Here is a 20,129-nt window from a genome sequence, read left to right as displayed (position 1 = left end):
CCAGGTGCTTGGGTAGAATTCCTTCGTGTGAGTCTGGACGTCCCTTTTGGCGTCCCCTCAGTGCTGCCCGTGTGATGATGCTGTGACCGAGGGTCAGCCCCTCCACGCCCCACGCACTGTCAGCGATGGCTACGTTGTGTGTTCTCTGCTCTGCCCAGGGCAATGGGAGGAAGAAGGCGCCGCCAGCCTGCAGGAACCAAGTGGAGGCGGAGGTCATTGTCCACTCGGACTTCAGTGCCTCCAACGGGAGCCCTGACCTCCATCTCCAAGACCTGGAGCCTGAGAGTCCGCTTCCTGTGGAGGCTCCTGATCTCACCTCGGCGGGCGCTGGGGGTCTCGGGCAGGGGGCAGACTGGTCGGACAGGGGCCTGGGAGGGTGTGAGCCGGCAGCCCCAGGGCCAGACAAGCTCAGCTGCCTGCCAGAGGTGGCCAGTGCTCCCTGTCCCTTCCCGGACCTCCTGCCCAGTGAGGCCTTGGAGGAGGCCCCTGGGAACAGCTGCCAGCCCAAAGCCCCCTGCCCGCTGGGAGCCAGCCCCAGCCCGCCCAGAGCCCCGGTCTCCTCCTCTGCGTAGCTCCCTAGAAGGGTGCAGTGTGGGGCAAGCTGGTCTGCATCAAGGGATTCGACACGCACAGCCCCGCATGTACACAGTGCACCTGCAGATCCTGAACTCATCAAGCCCTTCAGAGCCTCCTAGGGATGGATCATCCACTGCCCCCGTACTCTTTGTGACACATATGTGTTCTGTGAGAGACGCGTGAGACACAGCACATGTGATGTGAAGCACATGTGTGTGCACTGGGTGGGCTGGGAAGCCGTGGGCCAGGCAGTGGGCAGTCTGACCCTCCAGGTCAGGGCAGTGGCCCCGAGTGGTCAGGCCCCAGCCTAGTTCCCCAGCCTTCTATTACACACTCTGGGAGTGTCTCCTGCACCCTGGCTGACAAAGACAGCCCCAGCCTGCTCTCCTGTCCCACTGGGCTGGGACCGCCTCTTTCCCCACTCCCCACTGCCCACATCCACAGGGTGACCCTGGCACCCCCGGGAGCAACTCTGCATTTCGCTTTGTGATTTGGGAAGTGCCTGGCTTTGAGACTCTGCTTCCTCTCACCCTGCCTGCTTCTTGTTCCTCCCCCCTTCACTGATCCAGTGGCCTGGCCCCAGTCCTGGTGCCCCCAACCCCCCCAGCTGTCTCTCACGCCTCTCTCGGACGGTGTCATCTGCTTCTCCCACCTGAGCTGCCTCTCGGCACCCTTCCCTAACAACATGGCTACCTCATGCCCACTTCAAGGCCATGGCTGGGCTCCTGTGCCCGCTGTGGACCTCCCCCCACACCCCCCTGCCCCCTCTGCTCTCAGCACCCCGCACGCCCCCTCTGCAGGCCTATGGCTCACCCCAGGCATGGGGTTGGAGACGATCTTCCAGCTTCCCTGTGTCTTTCTCCTGGGGGCTGGGACAGGAGGAGGCGAGGGGTCCAAGTCATAGGGGGAAGGGGCCGTGACCCCAAGGCACCGAGGACAATGACTCCGTTCTGTGCTGGGCCCTGGTTTCTGACCTTTCTTCCCAGCTGACGATAAGGGCAGGAGGGGAGCTGCAGCCTAGTGGCTTCCCGCCCTGTGCACTTCGCATTTGACCCGATCCTGGGCGTGCGTGAAGGGGAGGACTTTGCACAGAAGAAGGGTGGTTGGCTTGATTCGTTTCATTTTTCCTTTATGCCGTATCCTGAAGTCATTTTCTGTCGAAGAAGCTTGACTTCTGTCTCCTGTGTAGTGACAACAAAGCCATCTATTAGATTTTTCACCTCTGCCCTCTCATAAGAGCACAGAGTGGGGTCTTTGCTTCCCTACTTGAATCTGATCGGCACATCAAGAGTTAACTCTGGCTTCCGGGCCAAATTAGAAATAACTAGTCTATCTTTCTTTTCTTTAAAAAAAAAAAAAAGTGGTGAACTGTCTCCCAGCAGAGTTGCAGCTTCCTTGAGCCGGAAAGCATCCGTGTTTATTGCACTCGGTGTCACTCACGTCTCACATCTGCACCTGCATCTCGCCACCCACCCCCAGCCAGCCTAGGATAACACTAAAGATTATTAATGTTGGTCTTGTCTCTCGTTAAAGACAGAGTTGTCACTTGCACCGTTTCAGCAGCGCTCAGCGTGGCTGCGGCTAACACCACCGTATATGTTTCATCATTGCTTTGAAGGTCAAAAGCCTCATTTTATTTTGCTGGTTTGATTTTTTTTTTAAGGAAAAAAAAAAACTGGCCTGAATTCAACGGCTGTTTTAACAGTAAGCTCTTAGCGTTATACCACGTAGTCATTTTTCATGTTCTTGTTTAACAGGCACCGAGGTTCTGGTTTAAATTAAATAGCTGCAAATGAGACAATTTATAACCCATTAGGTTGGGTGGAAAATTGTTTCTCAAAAGCAAATAAGTAATAAATCTGGTATCTGCCTATAACTCAGAGTTGATAAGAAAGTGGCCATTACTCACTAGCATTATATATGATTTGGGCTCTGGGTAATTTTGAAGTGTTAGCCTTGTGTCTTTGTAGCTGTATTTTTATTAGAAAAGAGTCTCTCGGCCTTGTACAGGGTATGAAGCCCTTTGTCACCTACCATGGATGCCTTAAGTTTTCTGAGTCTCATTTTTTAAATCTTCCTTTTCTTGATGCATGACAAGCATAATCAGTACTTGCTCATTTATTTGTCTGTATTTAGTTCATGTTGTATTATTTAATTATTTTTCCAGCATTTTTTTTCTCCTTACAATTATATTCTTTAGTGTTAAGCTAAGGCATTGATCATGTATCTTTCCCCCTAATGGATTAATAAACTATTTTCCAGAAGTGTGTGTGTGATTCTCTGTGGGACAAATGACTGGCATTCTCTCAGCTTTTGTGTCCTCAGAGTTTATCTTTTTAATTTATTTTTTTAAAAAGATTTATTTATTTATTTGAAAAGCAGAGTTACAGAGAAGCATAGGCAGAGAGAGAGGTCTTCAATCCACTGGTTTACTTTCCAAATGGTCACAACGACCAGAGCTGCGCTAGTCCGAAGCCGGGAGCCAGGAGCTTCTTCCAGATCTCCCGTGCAGGTGCAGGGGCCCAAGCACTTGGGCCATCTTCTACTGCTTTCCCAGGCCATAGCAGAGAGCTGGATAGGAAGTGGAGCAGCCAGGACTCAAACCTGCACCCATATGGGATGCCAGCACTGCAAGTGGTGGCTTTACCCACTACTCCACAGTGCCAGCACCCCGTACAGAGTTTATTTCCTAAACTGGGATAGAGGAAGATGTCTTCCATCTACTGGTTTACTCCCCAAATGACTGGAAGAGGCAGCTCTGGGCCAGGCCAAAGCCGGGAGCCAGGAATTCCATCTTGGTCTCTTACATGGGTGGCGGGGGCCCAAGTACTTGGACCATCTTCTACTGCCACCCCAGGAGCATTAACAGGAAGCTAGATGGAAAGTGGAGCAGCAGGAGCTCAGGATATGGGATGCCAGTGGCATTGCAAGCAGTGGCTTAACCCAGTGTACCACAATGCCAGCCCCAAGAGGTGCTCTTGGATGGCATTTGTTTTGGCATTCTAAAGATCTCCATCTGGGCACACAATTTTATTTTTTTAAGGTAGAGCATGAGAGAGAGACAGAGAGAACTTCCACCTGCTGGTTTGTTCCCCAAATGCCTGTAGCAGCCAGGGCTGGACCAGGTCAAAGCCAGGAGCCCGGAACTCCTGGGTGGCAGGGATTCGAGTACTTGAGCCATGTCACCTGCTGCTTCCCAGTGTGTGGGTTAGCAGGGAGCTGGACTAGGATGCGGAGCAGGGAGTGGAACCCAGGCCCTCGGGTAGGGGATGCAGCTTCTTAACAAATGTCTGTCTCCGGGCACACACCCTTGTTGAAACTTCTCAGGCAGAGGAAGGGTGAACAAACAGCTCCGGGGTGTGTGGGCTCCACCACTCTCCTCCCGTGAAATTACCCATGGCTGCACTTCAAGACATCCTGGCCCGTTAACCACGCACAGTCTCACAAAGTTACACACACACACACACACACACACACACACACACAGAGGCAGCTGCTGTCTGCTGAGGTCTCACTGTTTCCACTGGAGGGCAGTGAGAGCCAGAGGCTCGAGACCACCCTCAAAGTGGTGGTGGGCCAGCCCCCCCCCCCAGGTAACTGACAGATCATACAGAGAGATACTGCACATTTTGCACGCCTCAGAATAGCCATGTATTTGCATATCAGTCTCAGACCAAGGGCTGTGATAAAAAGAATTAAACACTTGTCAAGATGAATTTAAAATGACAGCAATTCAGGACAACAACTTGACCTTTCCAGAGTCCTGCACGAGCCGAGAAGCAACCCTGCAGAAAGGAGCCCCGAGACTTTGGGCCCTGGCAGGGGCTCTCCTTCCCTCCTCGCCTGTGGCCAGGAGAGCCCCATCCGTCCCTCGCTTCCTCACCATGAAGTGCAGTGGGGGTTCTGGCACACTGGGGTCGCCCATCTTGAAGTTCTCCACTGCTTCCCACAGCTCACATGCCTCAAGCCTGGCTTCTCTGGCTCATCTTTCAGTTGCCACTGCAGCTGCATGAGGAGTCCCTGGGTTGTACAGACCCATCATTAATAAACTGTCTCGGCCGGCACCGCAGCTCAATAGGCTAATCCTCGGCCTGTGGCGTCGGCACACCAGGTTCTAGTCCCGGTCAGGGTGCCGGATTCTGTCCCTGTTGCCCCTCTTCCAGGCCAGCTCTCTGCTGTGGCCAGGGAAGGCAGTGGAGGATGGCCCAAGTGCTTGGTCCCTGCACCCCATGGGAGACCAGGAGAAGCACCTGGCTCCTGCCTTCGCATCAGCGCGGTGCGCCGACTGCAGCGGTCATTGGAGGGTGAACCAACGATAAAGGAAGACCTTTCTCTCTGTCTCTCTCTCTCACTGTGCACTCTGCCTGTCAATAAAATAAAATAAAATAAACTGGCCCGCAGCACTGTGGCACAGCAGATTAAAACCCCGGCCTGTAGCGCCAGCATTCCATATGGGCTCCAGTTTGAGTCCTGGCTGCTCCACTTCCAATCCAGCTCCCTGCTAATGTGCCTGGGAAAGCAGTGGGGGATAGTCCAAGTGCTTGGGACCCTGCACCCACGTGGGAGATCCAGAAGAAGCTCCTGGCTCCTGGCTTCAGATTGACCCAGCTCCGGCCATTGTGGCCATTTGGGGAGAGAGCCAGTGGATGGAAGACCTCTCTCTCTCTCTACCTTTCTCTGTAACTCTGTCTTTCAAATAAATAAATTAAATTTAAAATAAATAAACTGTTCTGGGGCCAATGCGGTGGTATAGGGGTTGAGCCTCTGTGACACCAGCATCCCATAGGTGCACCTGTTTGAGGCCCTGCTGCTCCCTGCTGGTGGGCCTCGGGAAGCAGCAGAGGATGGCTCAAGTGCTTGGGCTCCTGCACCCCCATGAGGGACCCAGAGGAAGTTCCTGGCTCTGGTTTGGGATTGGCACAACTGGCAGTTGCAGCCATCTGGGGAGTGAACCAGTGAATGGAAGATCTCTCTGTCTCTCTCTGGATCTTTGCCTTTCAAATAAATGTATTTAAAAATAAATAAATAAATAGGCCCATCTCCAGGCAGTCTGATTCAAAACTGGTTGTATACATGTGGTTTGCCCCGCTGCTCCTAAGCTTCCAGAGCTGGTGTCAAACAAGAGAATCCTAACCCTGTCGTGCCAGCCAAAGCCTCGAGTCAAGAGATGAGAGAGCCAGAAAGCACCAGCTCCCAAAACTCAGAAGCTGCTGGATCATTTTGAGGGAGCGGCCCATCACCGTGGTGCAGATTAATAGGGACCCGCGGGAGTCCCAAGCTCCGGGGTCCACGTGGGTGGGCGTCTCCCAAGACAGCCTACCTGCTTCTTCTCCCGTCACCCTGGCCTTTCCTATGGTCTCTGACTTGAAACACGGGACAGCTTGGTGGCCCAGAGTCGTGAGTGGGAATTTTAACTTCGGTGGGCTTTTCCAGTGACCGGGTCATCTGAGCTGTTTAAAGGTCTGCTTGTCTTCACCTTCAGCTCGCGACTGCCTGGGTCGGCCGGGCCACGCAGCCGGCGGAACCCTTGCATTCTCAGGCGGCCCGGCAATTCAGGGCGACCCAGTCCGCGGAGGCTGATCCTGCCCCTAAACCACCTCGCCTCTGCGTGCAAAGACCGGAAACCCTTGGAGAGCCGAACCGCTGACAACTTCGCGCAGCTTTTAGGCAACGGCCTCTAAAACCTAGACTCGGACGCAGCGGAGGAGGGCGCGGCAGGCAGAGTGGCTCGGAGCAAACCCCGCAGCTGGGCGCGTTTCTCCGCAGCCGGGACCCACTTCCCCAGGCCCCCGAGTCCTGAGGCTGACGGGAGGGGTCCCGGGCTGCAGCCCGGGACGGCGCCGGCCGCTCCAGCCGCAGTTCAAAGCGCAGGGGGCGCGTCCGCCGCGCAGCCGGGAATGTCCGGCCGCTTAAAGCGCTCGCCGGCTCTTTTGTTCCCCAGACCGGGCCTCCGGGGAGAGGGGCTGGGGGAGGGGACCGGGCGGGGAGGGGAGGGAGGCGGCGGGCAGAGGAGGAGGGCGGGGCGGCGCGGGCTGTGCGAGTGCGGAGCGCGCACCCCGGGCGAGGCTGACAGATCGCCAGGGTGGGTGCAAGATGGCGCAAGCGGCGCTCCCCCTGTGCGCCCCGCGCTCCTAGGCAGGCATGCGGCCCCAGCCCCCCGCCGCCTGGGCTCGGCCCCGGCCGGAGCCCCGGCGCCGGCCCCGGCGCCGACCCCGCGGGACGCTGTGAGCTGCGAGAGGCCCGGGAGCCGCGCGTTGCCGAGCCGAGCGGACCCCCAGCCCCATGGCTGCACCGCGCGCCGCGTCCCCGCGCCGCCCGCCCGCGCCGCGCTGGCACTGGCTCCTGCTGCTGCTGCCGCTGTTGCTGCTGCTGCCCGCGCCGAGCGAGGGTGAGCGAGGGTGGCCGTGGCCCGGGCGGCTCCGGACCGAGCATGGGGGAGAGCGAGAGGGGCGTACGTGGGCGCGAGGGGCGCACCCGGAGAGAGCTGCGGACCTGCGCACGAACCCCTCGCGGGAGGGACCGAGTGGGAGGAAGCGTAGCGGGACGGGGAGAAGCGGGGAGGTAGAGCTGCCGGGGGCCGAAAGGGAGTGCCGAGGACCGGGCTTCGGGAGAGAGACCAGGACTCGGTCCCCTGCGGCTCCGGGACTCCGAGCAGGACCCAGAGCCGGGACCGAGGAGCAAGGAGTGCGGCGAGGCAAGAGATAGAGGGGCGGGCTGGCCTTGGGGACCGACGGGAATGAGCCAGGGGAGACCCCGCGGCCGGTTCCCAATCGAGGGTGTGAGCTGAGTGCGCCCCCGAGTAGCCCCAGGTGACCGAGGCTGTAGACCGCAGCCAGGGGCCGGGGACCGGGGACCGGGGGCTGGGGGCCGGGACCCGGGACCCAGCCGGCTGCGCTGAGCGGAGAGGGCGCGTCCTGGATTTGGAGCTGGGAGCTGGCCAGTGAGTGCGCGGGAGAGTCCCAGGAGGAGGAGGAGGAGGGAGATTTCCGCCGGCGGCGCGTGGGGAGGGGGCAGCCGAGGACAGAACCTTGGAGCCAAGACCGGGAGATGCCCCCGAGCGCGAGCTCACGAGAGCGGCGAGGATGCCTAGGTCCCCGCCCTCCTGGGAGCGTGCGCCTGCGGAGAGACCCTGCCCCCGGCTCGCGGGCCGGGGCGGCTTTGCAGTGCTTAGCTCGACCACCTCCGCGGCGTTCCCTCGGTGGCTGTTTCGGGCCCAGGTCCCCGGAGACCGCTGCAGATCCAGCCCCTTCCCATCCACCGCCGAGTCCCGGGCACACCGGGTCTGGGCTACCGGCTCTGTGATCGCCCCAGGAAGCAGAGCACCGCGCCCGCATCCAGGGGAAACTTGAGCGCGGAGGGCGGTAGCCGGGTCCGACTGGGGCGGCGGCGGCTGAAACGCGGCTCACCGGGAGGTTTGATGGCCGATGTTCCTCGAGCGTCTTGGAGCACTTCGTGGGGTGCGCACGCCCCTGCGTTGCGGCACCTCCTCCCTCCCCATCCGCTCGCCCACCCTCTCCAGCTGGGAGGGGCCGGCTCTGGGATAGCTAGTTCCTTGGAAATGCGAGGAGGGGTCCGTGGGTGGGGTCATTCCTCCAGCAGCGAGGTTGTCTTCGGCCTGGTGAGTGGCTAGCCGGAGGAGTTGAGGAGTTGGCGTTGTGCCTGGAGCGGAGGGCCCGTTCCTCCTGCCCTGCTTTCCCCTCTCTTCCCACTCCCCCTCCCTTCCCAGCTAAGCTGGCTTCTGCAAGAGCAGTGGGTTGGCTGGGAGCAAAGGTCCTAGGAATCCTCTCTCCCTGAGCTGGGAAATTATAGCAGCAGGTTGCCACTCCTCGTCTCTCCCGATGACACCCAGCGAGCGCATCGTAGGGTGGTGCAAAGGCCATTGCCTGGGTGCTGGGCCCACACACCCTGACCCCCCCCCCCCCAGGCGTGGGACCTGGCCTCTGATGGTTTTGCCAGCAAGGAGCACAGGGGTTTTTGTTGTTGTTGTTTTGTTTTAACCATCTCACTCTGCATTTCTTTAGAACCTTTTACTGCCCTTAGTACCTTGGGGTCTGTTAATACCGCCAAGCACCCCTGTGCCGCAAGCTGCATTGCTGTGCCTTGCTGTGAGCGGATAAGGACAGGTTGCGCACCTGATCTATGGTCCCGCCCTGCAAGTTTTGTGAGGGGCATCGGTGCTTCTCCGGGGTGACCACAGGAGCGGTAGCTGTGTCACGGTGTCTTTGCACTGACCCGGGAGGCCCTGAGCAAGTCGCTTGTCATTTCTGGACTCCTGTTTCCTTACCTGTGGCAGAGGGAATGCCCACAGCATTCCCATCTCCCTGAGCTGGGCTGATGCTGAAGTAAAACACCACCTGGGATGGTGCTTTGTAGTGCGGAAAGTTTTGCATATGTCTGGGATTTGTATTAACGTGCAGGAACATGGGCCCGGGCTCTGAACCCAGGGAGCTTGGGACCCCTGTGTGGGGGCTTCTTCCTGGCTGGGCAATGCACGCTGACTCCTTTTCTTGCCGTCTGTCTCCCCATCCCCCATGTAGGTCTCAGCCACTCTGCCGAACTGGCATTTGCCATGGAGCCAAGTGATGCTGTGGCAGTCCCTGGGCAGCCTGTGGTGCTGGGCTGCAGGGTGGAGGGGACTCCCCCAGTGCGAGTCACCTGGAGGAAGAATGGGGTGGAGCTGCCAGATAGCGTCCACTCCACCTTGCTGGCCAATGGGTCCTTGCTGATCCGTCACTTCCGGCTGGAGCGAGGAGGCGGCCCCTCAGACGAGGGTGGCTATGAGTGCGTGGCTCAGAACCGCCTGGGGCTGGTGGTCAGCCGCAAGGCACGCATCCAAGCTGCAAGTAAGTGGGCGTCCCTGTTTCCTCTTTGTATAAGCTGCATGGGCGGTCCTGGAGCCAGCCAGAGGCCTGGGCTGGGGGGGGGGGGCAGTACCACTGATGTTGCTCCTAGAGGAACAGTTTCCTGGCAGGAGTCTGTTGGGAGACGCCTGGCAGTGGAGAAATATCTTGTGCTCGTGGAACTGATTGGATGCGAACTGACAAGAATGCAGGCACACTCACAGGTCCAGGCTCGGGGGAGAGGGCTGTACACATGGGCAGGCACCCCTCATATCCATGGGCCTCTCATACCTGCTGGAGTGTCCCAGCCCCCACCGACTATGATTCTTGTTTAAACAGTTGCCGTTCTTTAAGGATGCTTTCAGAGGTTTTTGAAGAGTGATTTTGGCTACGTGTAATTTTTTAACAATGTGCTGACTTTCATACCTTTGGGGGTAGGCTAAGACCTTGACGTCATGAAGTTCTGAAGCTTCTCCATGGTGTGAGAGGGTGGGGGTTGTGGCACAGTGGTTTCAGCAGCTGTTTGGGGTGCCAGTGTCCCTAGGAGAGAAGTTCCGTTTCTGATCCAGCTCCCTGCTAATGCACATCCTGGGAGGCAGCGGGTGATGGCTCAAGTACTTGGGTCCCTGCCACCCACATGGGAGACCTGCCTGAATTCCTGGCTCCTGGATTTGGCCTGGCCCCATCCTGGCTGTTGCTGGCATGTGGGATGTAAACTAGCAATGGAGATCTCTCTCTCTCTCTCTCTCTCTCTCTGCCTTTCAAGTAGATGAAAATAAGTAAACATTAAAAATATATGATAGGTTAGAGTTGGGTGCAGTGGGTCAAGCTGTGGGTTAAGTTGCTACTTGTGTCACCAGCATCCCATACCAGAGCACCATTTCAATTCCTGGCTGCTCCGCTTCTGATCCATCTTCCTGCTGATGTGCCTGGGAAGGCAACAGAAGATGACCCATAAATTTGGGTCCTTGCCACCCATGTAGGAGAGCAGGGTAGAGTTCCTGACTCTTAGTTTTAGCCTGGCCCAGACCTGGTTGTTGTGGTCATCTGGGGAGTGAACCAATAAGTGGAAAATTTCTCTCTCTCTCTCTCTCCCTCCTTCCCTCTCCCTCTCCCTCTCCCTCTCCCTCTCCCTCTCCCTCTCCCTCTCCCTCTCTCTCTCTCCCCTTCCTTCCTCTCTGTTGTTATGCCTTTCAAATAATAAATGAATAAGGGACAGGGAGAAAGAGATTTGTTTTTTTAGTCTCAAGAATTTTGTAAAATATTTTATTTATTTATTGAGAGGTAGAGTTACAGAGAGAGAGAAAGGTCTTCCATCCGCTGGTTCACTCCCCAAATGGCCACCTGGCTGGGGCTGGGCCAGGTAGAAGACGGAAGCCAGGAGCCCCACCCAGGTCTCCACATGGACTGCAGGGACCCAAGCACTTGGGCATCTTCCTAGGCCCATGTTTTCCCCACGCTTTTCCCAGGCCATTAACAGGGAGCTGGATCAGAGGTGGAGCAGCCAGGACTCAAACTGGTGCCCATGTGGGATGCCGGCACTGTAGATGGTGGCTTAACCCACTGTACCACACCAGCCAAATCCTACTACATTTTAAAAATACTTATTTGGAGGCCAGCATTGTGGCGTAGTGGGTAAAGCTACCACCTGTGACTCTCTCTCTCTCTCTCTCTCTACCTTTCAAATGTGAAAAACAAAAATCTTAAAAAGATAGGGTAGGATAATTTGAGGGTTGCCTCAGTGATGAGCTCCTCTGGGCTTACCTTCATGTGCTTTTCTGAATGCCCGTGGGCCACTTGTGATGAAAGTGCCGGCTGTGCTTTAACTGCCTGTCCCACACAAAGCTGCTGCTGCTGTCTGATCTGCAGACCTGCGAGTGTGTTGCAGAGCCTGAGACATCCATGTATTTGGGGAGGTGGCAGACTGAGGGTCTTGGCCAAGAAGCATAGCTCTTGACAAAGGCAAACATTTTGGCGCACGGGGAATGTTCCCCATCCTTTGTCTCTCTACTTCCAGGACGAACGTATTCCTTAACCAGCCTGCTTTAGTAATGATACTATTAGTATAATACTAATAATACTAACAGCTGACCATGGGAAGACTTGCAAAAGGCGTGGAAAACATGGAATTAAAAGATGAGCATATTTTGGCGCCAAAAAATTTTTGCTATCCTTGCATAGTTTCTTCATATGGCACATTTTCTGTAAACTTTTCAAAGTCCCCATCTATGGGGTGCGTGCTGTCACTCTGCCTAAGTGCTTTGGTGAGTTATCCTGTGTTGTCATCACGGTGACCCTGGGAGAGGAGCCACTGTCGTTCCCTTTTACCGAGGAGTAAACGGAGCCTTAGGGGGATTCAGGAGCATTGTGAAACACTGTATTGAGGGCTGTGTTGTGTCACAGTGGTTGGGTCGCCCACATGTCACATCAATGCCTGATTCAAGTCCTGGCTCCTCCACTTCTGATTCAGCTTCCTGCTGACGCGCATCTTAGAAGGACTCTGTGCCCGAGTCCCTGCCACCCATGTGGGAGGCTCAGAGCAACTTCCAGCATCGGGCTTTGGCTTAGCCTACCCCTTGGCTGTTACAGGCACTTGGGGAGTGAACCAGGGGATGGAAAATCTCTCTCTTTGTCTCTCTGCCTTTTAAATACAAGTTTCATTTTCATTTTATTTGAAAGTCAGAAAGAAAGCGAGAGACGGAGTCAGAAAGACGGAGATCTCCTATTTGCTGGTTCACTCCTCTCCCCCAAATACCCCAACAGCCAAGGCTAGGCTAGGATGAAGCCAAGAGCCAAGAACTCCATCAACAACTCCTGCTTAGGTGGCAGGGACCCAGGTCCTTGAGCCGTTGGCTGCGGCTGCCCCTGCGTGCACATTAGCAAAAAGCTGCAATCAGAATTGAACCCAGGCACTTCAACATGGGATGCAGGCATTCCTGGTGGCATCTTTATCACTGGGCCCAGCTCCCTCCCCTCCATGTCTCTGTGGGCAGCAAGAGAGCCAGGCCTGAGTGTCGGTAGCCTGGTGCCCACAGCCTCCCGCTCGCTGCCTCTCTCCCCATGGTCAAACGCCAACAGCTTTCTTCCAGGCTCCGAGGGCATTCGCGGCTGGGCGGTGATGAAGGCTCCGAGGCAGGAGCCCAGGCAGGCAGCGGGGGACATGCCCCTTTGTTCAAAGGAAGCCGGCTCCAGGCCCCCAGATGGAGCTTGCTGGGAGGCAGCCTTGGACTTCGAGACTGAATGGCTCCTGGCTCAGCCACCCCTCGCCCTGGTGCAGCCTGAGAAGATGGCTGGGTGTGACAGAGAGGGTGGGGACCCCAGGGAGGTTTGTGAGTGGGAACCGAGTTCTCAGGGTGCCCCCACGGTCTCTGTCAATGCCAAGGACACATGGCCCTGCTGGCCTCTGTGTCACCAGCCCAGGATCTTGGAGGCTTTGTGGCTGCAGCTAATGGCGAATGTGCTTTTCTAGGACTGGTAATACCTTCAAGATGTTTGGTTTCCTTTAACTCCTGAAAGTGTAAGAAATTGAGCTGTGGGTGGGGTCGACCCTTAGGGGTCCTGGAAACAGCTGGGAGGTTGCTGTTGTACACCAGCAGTGTGACATGGCCTCTGGGGGCCGGGGTCCCCCCGGGGGTGCTGGGACGCCCAGCAGCCGTGTGGCTGGGTCCCCTGTTCTCACCACACAGGCCAGTGTCCACAGTAACCCCCAAAGCTGCTGAGTTGCCTGGGTTTCCCCTCCCTGCCCACACGCCACTGCTGCAGGTGTGTGACACAGTGGGGTATGCCTGTCTGAAAAGTCGCGAGCAGCGCTCCAGGCCCCCTGCCTCTCCTGCCCGCTCCTCGGGGGCCAGGGAGGAGCCTGAGGCTGACCCGGCAGGGCCCACAGCGCCCAGGCCTATATGCGTCTGCTGGGAGTGCACCCCCTTCCATCTCGGCCTGGCTGGGGGTGGGGGGTGGGGGCTGCACTGCAGGCTGACCCCGTAGGGCTTCAGTTCCAGTGTTGCCCTGTGAGGAGGGAGTGGCATGGGATGCTGGCAGCCTGCTTCTCTGCCTTACAGTCCCAGGCGCTTGAAGCTGAAATTTGTTAGTGATGAGACCCTGGACAAGTGTATGTACTCCCAGCCGTTTCTCATCCGTGAATGGGCATAACAAACGCCAATTGACATGCCTGCATCTCATATCAGAGTCCCTGGGTTCGACTCCAGGCTCCACTTCTGATTTACTTTCCTGCTAATTTACACTCAGGGAGGCAAAGGGTGATGGCTTAAGTATTTGGCCCCTGCCACCCATGTGGGAGACTCCAGTGGGGTTCCTGGGGCTCCTGGCTTCTGCCTGGCCTAGCCCTAGCTGGTGCAGGCAACTGGGGAGTGAACAGTAGATGGAAGAGCTCTCTCTCTCTCTCTCTCAAAGATTTATTTATTTCTTGAGAGGCAGAGCTACAGAGAGAAGGAGAGACAGAGAGAAAGGTTTTCTGTCCACTGGTACACTCCACAGTTGGCTGAAATGGAGCTGGGCCAATCCAAAACCAGGAGCTTCTTCTGGGTTTCCAACGTGGGTGCAGGGGCCCAAGCACTTGGGGCACCTTCCACTGCTTTCCTAGGCCATACCAGAGAGCTAGATCAGAAAAAGGAGCAGTCAGGACTTGAACCGGTACCCATATGGGATGCTGGCACTGCAGGTGGATGCTTAACCTACTATTACCAACAGCGCCGGCCCTCTCTTTCTATTTGCATGTATAGGCGTGTGTGTGTGTCTGCCTTTCAAATATAGTTAATAAATAAATAATATAGTTTAAAAAAATGGGCATACCTTGTACAAGAGAATTCTAAAAAGTTCATGGAGAATGGAATTAAAAGATAAGTTCAGGCCTCGTGATTTAGCTGCTGGTTCAAATGCCTAATCCCACATCCGAGTACCTGGGTCTCAGTCCTGGCTCCACTCTCAGTCCCAGTTTCCTGAGAGGCAGCAGGTGATGGCTTAGGTAATTGGGTCCCTACCACTCATGTGGGAGACCTGGAGTGAGCTTCTGGCTCCTGGCTTTGGTCCCAGCCCAGTCCCAGGCGTTGCAGGCATTTAAGAGGTGAACCAGAGGTTGGGAGCTCTTTATATCCGTTCTCTCTCTGCCTCTCAAATAAATATTTTTTAAGATTTATTTATTTATTTGAAAGTCAGAGTTACACAGAGAGAGGAGAGGCAGAGAGAGAGAGAGAGAGAGAGAGAGAGAGAGAGAGAAGTCTTCCATCTGCTGGTTCACTCCCCAATTGGCCACAACTGCTGGAGTTGTGCCAACCTGAAGCCAGGAGCTTCTTCCCAGTCTCCCACACGGGTGCAGGGGCCCAAGGACTTGGGACATCTACTGCTTTCCCAGGCCATAGCAGACAGCTCGCTCGGAAGAGAAGCAGCCAAGACTAGAACCGGTGCCCATATGGGATGCCGGCGCTTCAGGCCAGGGCTTTAATCCACTGTGCCACAGTGCCGGCCCCATCAAATAGATCTTTTTTAAAAGATGTTTATGTTTGGACTGGCGCCGCGGCTCACTAGGCTAATCCTTCGCCTTGCGGCGCTGGCACACCGGGTTCTAGTCCCGGTTGGGGCACCGGATTCTGTCCCGGTTGCCCCTCTTCCAGGCCAGCTCTCTGCTGTGGCCAGGGAGTGCAGTGGAGGATGGCCCAAGTGCTTGGGCCCTGCACCACATGGGAGACCAGGAGAAGCACCTGGCTCCTGCCATTGGATCAGCGCGGTGCGGCGGCCATTGGAGGGTAAACCAATGGCAAAGGAAGACCCTTCTCTCTGTCTCTCTCTCTCTCACTGTCCACTCTGCCTGTCAAAAAAAAAAAAAAAAAAAAAAAAGATGTTTATGTTTGTGCAGAAAATGTGGAAATCCTGCAGAGTTTCTCATACTATGCCCTTTCCAGGAATTCTGCGGCGGCCTCTGTGGTGTGCTCGTGCCCACACTTCGCCTGGCACACAGGAGGCCCTGGGTAACAGCAGCCAGCTCTTCATTCTTCTTTTAAAGGTGGTGGCCCTGGCCCAGCCGCCTGCTCAGTGCCCAGCCCCCAGCTTCCTCCCTCCCTGGGATTCATTGAGGGCGCACTCCAGGGAAATCTATCAGGGAGTGGAATTATCGGAGCCATAGTGCATCTTGTTCAGCTTTAACCTCTTCCTGGACAGGCCTGCAGGTTCTCCCAGACCCTTGTTTGGGGGAGCTGAGTCTGGTGGCTGGGGAGGCCCCTGCCACCCCACCCCGGGGGGGCCAGCTCCCCTGCAGAGCTGCACCGACTCTCACATGGCCTGGCCTGTGTGCCTGGGTGATTCTGAAGAGGGCTGGGCTGACCTCAAGGGGGAGGAGCATGGGGAGCCCCAGTTCCTTCCTCGCTCTTCCTCCCTCCCTGGCCTCAGCTTGGTCTCAGGCCCTTTAGGGAAATGGGGTGAAGAGCCCTAGGACCTAGCACAGGGCCTCCTGCACTTGGCTGAGCCTGCCAGTCACCTGGGGATCTGATAAAGTTCTGATTTTGAGGGCCAGCCTTGTGGCACAGTGGGTTAAGCCACACCTGTGACACTGGCATCACACATGAGCGCTGGTTCGAGTCCTGGCTGCTCCACTTCCGATCCAACTCCTTGCTAGTGCACCTGGGAAAGCAGAGGAAGATACCCCAAGTGCTTGGGGCCCTGCACCTACATGGGAGACCTGGATGGAGTTCCACGCTCCTGGCTTTGGCCTGGCCCAGCCCTGGCTGTTACAACCACCTGGGGAGGGAACCAGTGGGTGGAAGATCCACTTGCTCTCTCTCCTCTCTCTGTTTCTCCCTCTCTATATAATTCTGCCTTTCAAATAAAATTTTTTAATTCTGCATTGGAGTTTGTAGGTCTAGGCTAAGGCTTGGACTTCTGCATGTGTAACAAGGGCCCAGGTGACATGGGTGCTGCTGCCCCACAGCCCTTCTCTGAGTGGCAAGGGGCCTGGCAGAGGGGCTGCAGTGGGCATCTGTGGGCCACGTGGTGATGTCCGTAGAGCAAGGGCTTGGGGCCAGGCCTCAGTGGGGTGGCCCCCAGCTCTGCCACTCATGGATGGGTGCCCCCTGCACGAGCCCCTTGACCCTCTCCAGGCTTTGTATCTGTGTCCTCATTGGAAAAAGCCATGGGCACAGCCCCACCGGAATGCCGGGGTTGGGGGTGAAGACAGAAGGCTGTGACGGGAGCAGGGCCCCTGGCACAGGGGCTGGTCACTCAGAAAAGCCCAGCAAGTGCTCCTGTTGGTGCTAGGGCCTGACCCCCACTGGAGAGGAGGTTGGGTCTGGCCCCACCCACAGTCCACTCTCAAAGAGCCAGGATTGCGCCACTGCCACTCGGGGCTGTCCTGGCTGGGCAGACTCAGTGGGAGTGATCAGCGTGGGCTGGGCAGCCGATGGACCGGGCTTGGTGGGCCTGGGTCTCAGCCCTCCCCTCCCACTGAGCTGTCACATAACCTGAGCTCACTTTCCTCATGCTGTAGATGGGGGGAATAAGAGTTACCCAGGGGCAAGCTGTGGGCTGCCCCTGTGGTGATGTGTGAAGGAGCTTAGTTTGGAGGGGCTGGCATCTGGCTCAGTGGTTGAGACTCTGCCTGGGACACCCACGTCCCTTGCCGGTGCCTGAGGTTGAGTCCCTGTCCTGCCTCTGAGTCCAGCCTCCTGCTAATGTGCACCCTAGGAGGCAGCAGGTGACGGCTCAAGCATTTGGGAGACCTGGATGGAGTTCCTGGCTCCGGGCTACAGCCTGACCCTACCCTGGTTGTTGCCTGCGTCTGGGGAGTGAACCAGCAAATGGGAGATCCCTGTCTCTCTATCTCTGTGCTTTAAATAATTTTTTAAAGATTTATTTATTTGAAAGGCAGAGTCACAGAGGGGCAGAGGCAGACAGGGAGAGAGAGAGAGAGAGAGAGAGAGGTTTTCCATCTGTTGGTTCACTCCCCAGATGGCCATTGTACAATGGCTGGAACAGCACCAATCTGAAGCCAGGGGCCAGGAGCTTCTTCCAGGTCTCCCATGCTGGTACAGGAGCCCAAGCACTTGGGCCATCTTCCACTGCTTTCCCAGGCCATAGCAGAGAGCTGGATCGGGAGAGGAGCAGCTGGGATTCAAACCAGTGCCCATATGAGATGCTGGCACTGCAGATGGCGGCTTTACCTGCCATGACACAGGGCCGGCTCCATGTTCCTTAACTATGATCAGGGAACTAAGATTACCAACAGTTATCAATCTGGGGCAGGCCACAGAGGAGCTCCGTTGACTGTGTGTGATTCCCGGGGTGGGGCCCTGTGGCCCCAGACTCCTAGAGAGACGCAGCCGGGTGAGGGAGCGTGGGGTCTGCCCCCGTGAGTCGCCATCTGCTCAGACCCTTGGTCCCTGCTTCCAGAGCCAGTCTCTCCCCAGCCAGACTCGGGGGTGGCCGCTGAGCCAGCTGCTCTGGAATTTGCCTTTAGCTACAAAATCCTCCTTGTGTGATGGGCAGGGAAGCAGCCCCCCCGCCCCGGGATGGAGGTGGGGTGGGGGGAGGCCAGGGGAACTATGGGCGGGATCCGTGGGGCAGTGGTGAGGGGCTCGGTGTATCTGGTGGGCGCTGTGGAGGGCAGGGGCCCAGAGAAAGAGGTAGTTACTGGCTAGGTGGCCTCTGTCACGCCGGTCTTCTTGGAGGGGCAGCTCAGCGGCAGCGCCCTACGTGGGGAAGACCTCTCCTCCACCCCTGGGGCACACAGACCGTTTTGTCCATTAGGGCAGGAGGCAGGTGCTGCTGCAGGAGTGTCCTGAGGTGATGAGGGAGTGGCTGTCGCACGCCTGCCCTCGTCCTGAGGAGCTCACCTGTCACTCAGCCCCCCCTAGGCGGGCCCCTTCTGACACTTCTGAGAAGCCGTGAAGTGAGAAAAGCACCTTGTCTGGATACCAGGAGTCCTGTGTGGCTACGGACAAGTCACTCACCCTCTCTGGGCCTTGCTTTCCTCATCGTGAAAACGGGGTGTGGGGGGCTGTCGGACAGAGGCTCCTTTCTGCCCTGGGGCCTCTCCCAGTCTGTTGCCTGTTCCTCCCACACCCAATGCCTCCCCGAAGACCACTTAGTGCACAGCCGCGGCTTCCCTCTGTGGGGTCTGTGGCCTCCAGGCTCGCCCTCCCTCCCTGGGATGGCTGCGAGTCTTGTTAAGTGACTGAGCTGGGTGCCCATCTGTCTCTTCCGTGAGACTTTAAGCCTAGACGGGCTTCCCCTCCTTTTGTATTTCTCCTGTTCCTGGCCACTGCCCGAACACATGGCCTGGGCACAGAGCTCTGTCTCTCTCTCTCTCCCAATCTCTCCTCTCCCTCTCCGTCCCCTCCCCCCTCCTCCCCCATGCCCCTCTCCCTGCCTCTGATTGACAGCATAGCTGCAGGAGCAGGGAGGACAGCGAGCCCGCAATGCACACAGGCAGGGCAGCGTCCACGGGGCGGGCTCATCCCTGCGAGCGCCGAGACTTCCTGTCCAGATGGGCTGTGACTCCTAGACTAAAGGGCTCCGTGCCTCCTCTGCCTGGGGCTTGGGTCTCCTGCCTTAGACCTCCTCTCTCCTCTCTCTCTGGCTGGCTGGGGCCTGTGTCCTCAGGCTCTTTGGCCCAAACTGCGGGGCAGCAGGCGGGGTCGGGGGTGGGGTGGGGGGTGTGGGAGTGGAGTGAGGCCCCCAGCCCCGCCTGCAGGACGAATGTGGAAGTCGACCGCTTCTGGTTCCCACACCTTGGCTGCACTGTCGCAGGCAGCCAGCTGGCCCCTTGAACACAATGTGCAAATCTTCTCTGTTCCCGTGCCCGGCATTGTCAGCGGCCGGGCGCCTTGGCTGGGAATTCGGGCCGCTGAATAGGAGAGGCATTTGCAGGCTGCAAATGCAGTGCCGGCCCCCTCTGCCCTCGCTCCCCTCCCCAGCCCGGGAGACAGGACGTTCTCACTCCTGGCCAGCTTGCGTTGCCTTGTCCTCCTGCCCGGAATCCCCGCAGGCTGCGTGTGTGTGTGTGTGTGTGTGTGTGTGTGTGTGAGAGAGAGAGAGAGAGAGAGAGAAAGAGAGAGAGAGAGAGAGACTGACTCTCCTCCAGCAGCTTGAAGGCTGTTCTGCCCAGCTTTCAATAAAAGTAGAATGGAACAGAAGGGGCACCTAGGGTAGAAAACTCAACAGCTCACTGCTGTCTTTGTCTAAACAGGACTGAGTGGTTCCACCAAAAACGCCTGCCTGGGCTGACAAACCTATGGCTGCAGAAGCTTCTGCCGTCGTCTGGTTGCAGACGAGGACGACAGAGGCCAGCTGTGTGTGTGTACCTGTGTGGGCACCTGCTCGAGCAGGTGTGTGCTCCGACTTTGTAAGCGTGGTTGAGGATTGGGTCTGTGCGTCCTGAAAGAGCTTGTCTCTGGGAATCCTTCCTCCCAGGAGCGGCAGGGCTGGGCTGGAGCAGAGGGAACCGGCGCCAGGCAAGAAGGCAATGCTAGGTCATTTCATCAGGTCCTCCAAGGGACTGGCCCTGTCTGCGCCCGCTGCTGCGAGACCCAGAGCCTTAGGGTGGTGGCTGGTGGCTGACATCATGGCCTGACAAGAGACACAGACATGGCCTGACAAGAGACAGACAAGGAGGGAGATCTGTTCATTGGCTCACTCCCCAAATGCTCTCAACTTTTTAAAAATGTACTTCCAAGTTTTTTTTAAAGAGATTTATTTATTTATTTGAAA

The 20,129-nt window shown here is 57.1% G+C and overlaps 2 protein-coding genes across 5 annotated transcripts in view; both read left to right on the top strand.

Annotated features, from left to right (window-relative positions):
• The window catches only part of IGDCC4 (immunoglobulin superfamily DCC subclass member 4), a 35,052-nt gene extending 32,212 nt beyond the window's left edge, over window positions 1-2,840 (top strand). The window contains exon 20 of the mRNA XM_051821832.2: window positions 159-2,840. Within this exon, the coding sequence (XP_051677792.2) occupies window positions 159-572 (414 nt within the window). The 3' untranslated portion in view covers window positions 573-2,840. The remainder of the gene's footprint in view (window positions 1-158) is intronic.
• Window positions 2,841-6,601: 3,761 nt separating this feature from the next.
• The window catches only part of IGDCC3 (immunoglobulin superfamily DCC subclass member 3), a 47,974-nt gene continuing 34,446 nt past the window's right edge, over window positions 6,602-20,129 (top strand). For 2 of the 4 annotated variants that reach the window (XM_017347947.3, XM_002718189.5), the window contains exons 1-2: window positions 6,603-6,964; window positions 9,114-9,419. In XM_017347947.3, the coding sequence (XP_017203436.1) occupies window positions 6,859-6,964; window positions 9,114-9,419 (412 nt within the window). In that variant the 5' untranslated portion in view covers window positions 6,603-6,858. Of the gene's footprint in view, window positions 6,965-9,113; window positions 9,420-20,129 lie in introns of all 4 variants that reach the window. The other 2 variants (XR_007910145.2, XM_017347948.3) reach the window with 2 other exon arrangements.

The sequence above is a fragment of the Oryctolagus cuniculus genome, chromosome 12 (assembly GCF_964237555.1).
Source record: "Oryctolagus cuniculus chromosome 12, mOryCun1.1, whole genome shotgun sequence".
NCBI lineage: Eukaryota > Metazoa > Chordata > Mammalia > Lagomorpha > Leporidae > Oryctolagus > Oryctolagus cuniculus.
The sequence above is the reverse complement of the archived record's forward strand: the minus strand, read 5'-3'. Positions and strand labels throughout refer to the sequence as shown.